This window comes from Chrysemys picta, chromosome 2, assembly GCF_011386835.1.
Source record: "Chrysemys picta bellii isolate R12L10 chromosome 2, ASM1138683v2, whole genome shotgun sequence".
In the NCBI taxonomy this organism is placed as follows: Eukaryota; Metazoa; Chordata; order Testudines; family Emydidae; genus Chrysemys; species Chrysemys picta.
In genome coordinates, this window is record NC_088792.1 from 34,882,893 (window position 1) to 34,890,638 (window position 7,746).

A 7,746-nucleotide genomic window follows, 5' to 3' on the forward strand; every position below is an offset into this window, starting at 1 on the left:
GAGCATACTCTGGAACAGGGCCGGCTCCAGCATTTCTGCCGCCCCAAGCAAAAAACAAACAAAAAAAGCCGCGATCGTAGATGGCCATTGGAAAAAAAAAAAAGCCGCGATCGGCAGCGGCAGTTCAACGGCAGGTCCTTCGCTCCTAGAGGGAGTGAGGGACCTGCCGCCCCCGAATTGCCGCAGGTGCCGCCCCAAGCACCTGCTTGTTAAGCTGGTGCCTGGAGCTGGCCCTGCTCTGGAAGGGGCCATTCAACTTGGCATCTTATGCCATTTCATGATGCCATCTCAGGCTCTGGTGGATCTGCACTGAGTCCCACTGAAGGCAGTGCACTCCCGTGGCAATTGGCTCTGCCTGCACAGAGCAATCACAAGCGACAGAGGTTGGGGGGATGGAATGAGGGAGGGCAGGGCCTTGGGGAAGGGGTGGAGTGGGGCAAGGGTGTTCACTTTTGTGTGATTAGAAACTTGGCAACCCAAGCTGGGGGCATCTGTGTCCAGAATTTCTAAGTCTTCTGAAGAACCATGGCTCAGCTACTGAAAAATTTACAGTAAGAAAGAAGTGGGAGGCAGCTTTTTGGACTTTTTCATAAAGTGCTTTTAAATCCTTTAACAACGTGTGCGGAGAGACCCCACCAGCTTGCAGCTTAAATAAACAAAAACAATTAGTCCCTGCACAGACTTGATCCAAACGGTTCTTGCCAAAAGATCACGGTGTGCCGGTTCCTGCCGACCGCCGCTCTTGAACGCTCTCACATACAACGCACCTGTGCCTCGTCTCCTACCGCCCTTTCTTTGAATCCTTCGTGTCCTCCGCGGCCGGGTCGCGAGTCTCGAACAAAACTTGGCTCGGGGGCCTGGCCTCGTGATTCTCCTCGGCCGCTGCCCTTCTCCCTCCGCCCTGAACCGTTAGCGCCGGGGCAGGGAGCGGGGCCAGGAGCAGCCGGGGGGCGCAGGGGGCCAGGAGCGGGGATCAGCGGACAGGACATGGGGCATGAAGAGCCGGGCGCGAAGGCCGGGACCCAGCAGCAGAGGCGGGGCAGCGGGCAGATGGGCTCTGAGTTGGACCCAGAACCAGGTCCCGGCCCCGAACCGACCATCCCCCCGCACGACAACTTTGCCCTGTTTCTCAGCCGGCGTTTCGGCCGGCTCGGGGGGCTGATAGGCGCCCACCCGTGGCCCTTCCTGCTGCTCCCGCTGCTGCTCTCGGGCGGCCTCGGCGCGGGCTTCCTCTTCTTGCCGCAGAGACAAGCCAATGACATCGAGGGGCAGTTCACGCCGCTCGGGGGGCCCGCCAAGAGCGAGAGGTGCTTTGCCCAGGAGCATTTCCCGACCCGCGACTCCGAGCGCTTCTCCGGCCAGAGGCTGCTCACAGAGGGCGCCTTCGCCTCCCTCATCGTGGTCTCCGCCTCGGGCAACAACATCCTGACGGCGGGAGCCTTCGGGGAGCTCCTGCGGCTGGACGGGGCGGAGCAGAGCCTCGCTGTTCCCGGGGGGGACCCGGGCACCCAACTCTCCTACCCGGACCTGTGCGTCCGGAGCAACGGGTCCTGCAGCAGCCCCAACCCGCTCCTGGCTGCAGTGCAGGGGGAGCAGGGTGTATCAGCACAAAGTGCTCTCGCTCCCGTTTTGCTACTTTGGGTGTACTGAGCATGCTCACTCGAACTGAGCATGCCCAGTAACCTTCGTTGTAGCCACTGCCCTCTCTCTGCCCTCTCTCTGCCCTTACTTCTACTTACGATTTGCTGCCTCCTCTTTGGGGGGTTTTAAAAGGATTAAGGGGGGCAAATCGCAGCGGGGGGCTGTCAGGGTCTGAGCAGGGGGCAGAATTTTACTGGCCTGGGGGGTTCAAGCTACTGTAGCTAGCGTCAGAAGAGGGGCTGAAGGGCAAAAATCGGTGGTGGGGGGTGAGAGCCGGAGTTAAGCCGGGGGGGGGGGGAGACACTGCCAGACCCCGTGCGGGTACAAAACCCCCGTTTAGGGAGGGGGAGGGGGGGGAACAGTGACCCCGTGGGATGAGCCACCCACTGTGCTCGCTAATCTAGGGGTGTGGGGGGGGGGGCAGAGACTGTTTTTGTTGTTCTCACAGGGACGCTGCATGTCAGCCTCGGAGCAGGGGGCGGGTTCCTGGGGCTGGGGTCTTAAAGGCACAGGCCTCCAATTCCTAGCCTGTCAAAGCTTAATCGCAGCTCCTCTCTATCCTATACAAGTGTTGCAGGGCCAGGGCCGCCCAGATGGGGGGGACAAGTGGGTCAATTTTCCGCAGGGGCCCCCACGAATATGTCAGAGGCTGCCCCTGCCTCCGTCTTCCCCCGGTGTCTCAGCATGCCGCGTCCGGGAGCGGCCCTGGTGCACTGCAGAGCGGTGGCTCCAACGCTGTCCGGGGCCGCTTCTGGTCGCAGCACGCTGAGGCTCCAGGAGAGGGGGTAAGCGCCATGGTAAGGGGTGGGGCAGCCCCCCCCGACCCCATCCTAACCATCACCATCACCCAGCAACAGCCCATTATGTAATTGTAAATGTATACATACCATTAAAGCATTTAATGTTTTTAAATAATGTATTTAGTGTATTTTCAAATTATTACAAATTAATTTTTGAATGTATGTCACTGGTTATTTTTTAGATTTCAAAATACATGTTACTATAGTATTGCAACTTTTTTTATGGAAGGGGCCCCCAAAATTGCTTTGCCCCAGGCCCCCTGAATCCTCTGGGCAGCCCTGTACACGGCTACGTTACTGATCCAGCCAGGAGACTGAATGCGGTGAAATATTGTACAGACACTCCCTCCCTCCAACTCTGCCTCTCACATTTTGAATATGTAAAAGTGTCTTCTATCAGTTTCTATGCCTATATGAAATCACTGCAGTTCATTTCTCTTATATAACGTGCTGAGTTGCTAACTCCCTCCCAGAGCCCACATGTCTGCACCCCCTCCTGTACCACAATCCCATGTCCCAGGTCAGAGCCTGCACCCCTCACTCAAACTACCCATAGCCTGCAACCCTCCTGCACCCCAACTCCATCCCAGAGCCTGCACCCCAAAAAGGGCTGGATTAACTTTTTGTGGGCCTGGTGCTAAACATATTTGTGGTCCCCCAGGGGGGAAATGGGGACATGGGGCATGGGGGGCAGAGTCCTCAGAGCGACGGGCTGGCCGGGGGCAATGGGAGATGGGTCATGGCACGGCAGGAACAACCCTGCTCCACCCAGCCCAGTACAATGGCACTGTTTACAAACCGGGAGCTGCCAGATGCACACTGGCCAGCCCGGCCCTGTGCTCCCATCATGCTTCTTCCCCTTCGGGGCGGGCCCATGACCCCAAGGGTGATACCAGAGTGGCCCCTTTGGTCGATCTGCTTCCTCCTGGCTAATGTGACAAATTGATCTATTGTACGATTGAGGCGCGCTGTTTCACGTATTTGTGTGTGAGTCCGTGAAAAGGGAGGTAAGCTTTGGGGGTATGGAGCATGCCCCTGAGCCCAAGGTGGGACGAGAGTGGCCCCTTTCATCGATCTGCTTCCTCCTGGCTAGCATGCCCCTGAGCCCAAGGTCATACCAGAGTGGCCCCTTTCATTTTTTCCACTGGCTTCCGCCTTCCTTATTTCCAATGACTTGTCTGCTCATGCACCTGTCACTGGTCCATGGGGTTGCGAATCAGGAGGGATGGGGTTTGTGGTCAAAAACACTCACGGTCTGCTTCCTCCTGGCTAATGTGCCAAATTGATCTATTGGTCAATTGAGGCGCACTGTTTCACGTTTTTGTGTGTGAATACGTGAAAAGACCCCCACAAACCCCCATGCCCAGTGCTCTCCCACAGACCACTCCGAACCCCCCCAGATCCTCTCACTGCCCAATGCCCCCTAGATGTAGACCCCCCACAGCCCTCCCACAACTGCACAGTGCCCTGCCCCTCCCCGCCCAGAGCCCCCCCACAGATTCCCTCACTGCCCAGTGCCCCCCACCGCCCCACTGCCACAACTGCACAGTGCCCCACCCAGACCCCTGCACACTTCCCAGTACCCCAACACACACAGATCTCTCCACCCCCCACTGCACAGCACCCCCCCCAGACCCACTAGAGACCTACTCTCCCACACCCTAACCCCCAGCCACAATACCCGGCCCTGATGGGAGGTGACTGTGTCTGCCAGGCTGAGCCGGCAGCGCAGCCAGAGCTTGTCCTGGGGCAGGATAACTCCGGCCCTTGGGGGTGCAATCAGCCAGGCTGGAGCAGGAGCAGGGCCTACCTGGGCCAGGCTCCCTCAGGACCCACATGCCTGGCAGGACCCAGCTGAGCCTCCCACACTGTCCCCCTCCCCCAGCCGTCCTCTGGGACTGGCTGAGACTGGCCCAGCCTCTGCACCAATCCCAGGTGGCTCTTTCCCTGGGGAGGCAGGTGGTGCCCCACAGGTCCCAGGCAGTGGAGACAGCTCAGAGCTGGAGCAGTGCTGGGGAGTGGGGCATATCCCTGGGACATGACTCCTGAGATCCCACCCACAGCCATTGGCCCCGTTGCCAGCAGCCCTGCCGAGCCCACATGGTGGCCCCCAGCTGCTGGGTGATGAGCCCCCTACAGCAGCGGCATAGCCAGGTTCTAACATCAGGGATTTCTTGTATTATGTATAGTGAGTGTATTATATAAAAAACAGGTAGTAGGGTTTACAATGTTCTAACAAGAGATTATGCTATTATCATTATCCAGTCAACTTGCACACCACTATTTTGAATTAGTGATAATTCACAGAGAGAGAAAGAAGAAAGCTGAATTTAGAGAATAATTATTAAACAAATTCTTGGTTATTCACTCCAGTCCATAGCACACAGCACCATAAACCCAGTAGAATCTGGCCAAGAGAATATTCACCTCAAATTGTCATCTGCTACACTCCCCACCCCACCCCCGGCCCATTCCCAGTAACCACTATTCAGCAGGTCCGCCCAGAGGGGGGGGCAAGTGGGGCAATTTGCCCCAGGCCCGGAGTTTGTCGGAGACTCCCCACACTTCCGTCTTCCCCCATCCCATCCCCCGGCGTCCTGGATGTGGCACGCTGAGGCTCCGGTAGAGGGGGTAAGCGGCATGGTAAGGGAGGGGCCAGACAACCCCCTGACCCCATCCCCCCACAGCCATGACCCCCAGCTCCAAGCCCAGCCCCTCTGAGCCGGACACCCCCCTGACCCCATCTCCCCACATCCCTGAGCCCAGCCCCTGTGAGCCGGGCGCCCCCCAACCCAGAGCCCAGCTCCCCCCGGAGCCCTGGGCAAGCAGCACCTCCCCCAGGCAGCGACAGCCCATTTGCACCAACCATCACCATCACCCAGCAAGAGCCCATTATGTAACTGCAAATGTCTACATCCCATTAAAGCATTTAATGTTTTCAAATGTTGGATTTAGTGTATTTTCAAATTATTACAAATTAATTTTTGAATGTATTTCACTGGTTATTTTTTACATTTCCAAATACATGTTACTAGAGTATTGCAACTTTTTTTTATGGAAGGGGCCCCCAAAATTGCTTTGTATATGATGCAAATTGGAAGAGTAAAGTCAAAAAAATCCCTTTTCACGGATTCACACAAAAAAAAGTGAAACAGCATGCCTCAATCATGCAATAGATCAATTTGGCACATTAGCCAGGAGGAAGCAGAGTGTGAGTGTTTTCGACCACAAACCCCATCCCTCCCGTTTTGCAACCATCCCCCCAGAGGAAGCAGACCGGGAGTGTTTTCCACCACAACACCATCCCTCCCGTTTTGCAACCATCCCCCAGAGGAAGCAGACCGGGAGTGTTTTCCACCACAACCCCATCCCTCCCGTTTTGCAACCATCCCTGGACCAGTGACAGGTGCATGAGCAGCCCAGTCAATGGAACTAAGCACGGAGAAGCCAGTGGAAAAAATGAAAAGGGGCCACTGTGGTCTCAACTTGGGCTCAGGGGCATGCTCCGTTCCCCCAAACCTTACCTCCCTTTTCACGGATTCACACACAAAAAAGTGAAACAGCATGCCTCAATCATGCAATAGATCAATTTGGCACATTAGCCAGGAGGAAGCAGACCGTGAGTGTTTTCAACCACAAACCCCATCCCTCCCGTTTTGCAACCATCCCTGGACCAGTGACAGGTGCATGAGCAGCCCAGTTATTGGAACTAAGCAAGGAGAAGCCAGTGGAAAAAATGAAAAGGGGCCACTGTGGTCTCAACTTGGGCTCAGGGGCATGCTCCATACCCACAAACCCTACCTCCCCTTTCACGAATGCAATGAAAGCGGCCACTCTGGTCAGGAAGCAGATCGGGATTGTTTTTGACCACATCCCCCATCCCCTCCTGATTCGCAACCCCATGGACAGGCGGTAGCAAGTTAACAAACAGTTTACCAAACTGCTACGCTGCGTGGCAGAAACCGCTCCCAGTTGCAAAAGGGGAGGGCTGCACTTTGTGCTGATACACCTGCCCGGCTAGAAACCCTCTTCCCGCAGCTCACGTACCCCGTGTTCGGGAGCAGCGTTTTCATGGGCACCTTCTTAGGAGGCGTACAGCTGGCTGGCGGAGCGGGCGCCTCCCAGGTGCAGGCAGCCAAAGCCCTGAGGCTGGTTTATTACCTGAGAGAAGACGAAGCCGCAGACCGAGAGAGGAGTTTGCAGTGGCTGGAAAACTTCCTCAAGCGCATCCCGGCTGAGCTGGAGGCTTTAAATCTCACCTCTGTCCAGGTACAGCGCCGAGCAGCCCCCTGGGGTACGGAGCCCTCCCCGGGGTGTGCAGCGGGATCCTCCTGCTGTAGCCTCCCCGCTTCGGGGGCGGGAGAGCCGGAGCGCCGGGCTCTGTTCCCGAACCCGGCACCCAAACCCGGATCCGGAATGAGAGGAAAGGCGCTGAAATGCCGAAGGGAGGGGCCGCTTGTGCTGCACCTGCCCTTGGCTAGGTTGCAACGTTCCCTCTCCTTGTGTTTGGTGTAAGGCCAGACGCTGCTGGCACTGAAGCTAAAGGGGTTTTTCCCGCAGGACTTCAGAAAGTGTAGGATCGGGCCACAGACACTGTGCGGTTCTTGGGGCAGGGAGGGGTCCCGCTTTCCTCCATCGATCCCCTCAAGTGAAGGTACCTCCTGAAATGTGCTGCTAACCAGTTTCAGTGCTCAGTGATGTCATGGAGACTGAGGGTGGTTAGCAGACAGGATGAGACCTTTACAACACCATCGCTAACACACCCTGAACTGTGGTACAGTGTGGGAAATAGCATCATTCTAGTATGTTTAAGAAGCTAAAATTTAATTTGCTAACCTGATCCTGCATTCCTAGTGCACCTCATTCCTTCTGTTGATTTCAAAGTGTTAGAAGATGTACCTGTACAATTGGACCCAGACCAGTTTCCCTCTTAAAAAAACCCTTGAAAAACCCTTGACATGCTTTAATTCAGTCTGTTCTTTTCCTTGAGGAGTGTAAAGGGGGAGGGTGAAACTAGCGTTTAGTTCAATGGAAATTTTGCCTAAATAAAGATTGCAGGCCTAGGTCCAAACTATTTCAACCAAATGTTTTGCTCACCGTCACTCATCTTCTCTTGGGCTGTGTGCTTAACTGTGTGCTAATTTCTTTCTATTCTTAATAGGTAATTGTAGCTACGGCTGACATCGCTAATTACAGCTAAAATCATATTGAAGATATTAAAATAGACTCTTTGAACCTTATTCCTATACTGTTTTAAACACAGGCATACAATACAAGAGCAGTGACAAATGTTATTTCACCTGTT

General features: G+C 55.5%; 1 protein-coding gene across 1 annotated transcript; it reads left to right on the forward strand.

Annotated features, from left to right (window-relative positions):
* The first annotated feature begins 956 nt into the window (after nt 1-956).
* On the forward strand, nt 957-4,922 carry LOC135981171 (patched domain-containing protein 3-like). Its single transcript, XM_065582431.1, has 2 exons — nt 957-1,599; nt 4,815-4,922. The coding sequence occupies exons 1-2, from the start codon at nt 988-990 to the stop codon at nt 4,920-4,922; spliced, it is 720 nt and encodes a 239-aa protein (XP_065438503.1). The 5' UTR covers nt 957-987.
* Nucleotides 4,923-7,746: the final 2,824 nt, after the last annotated feature.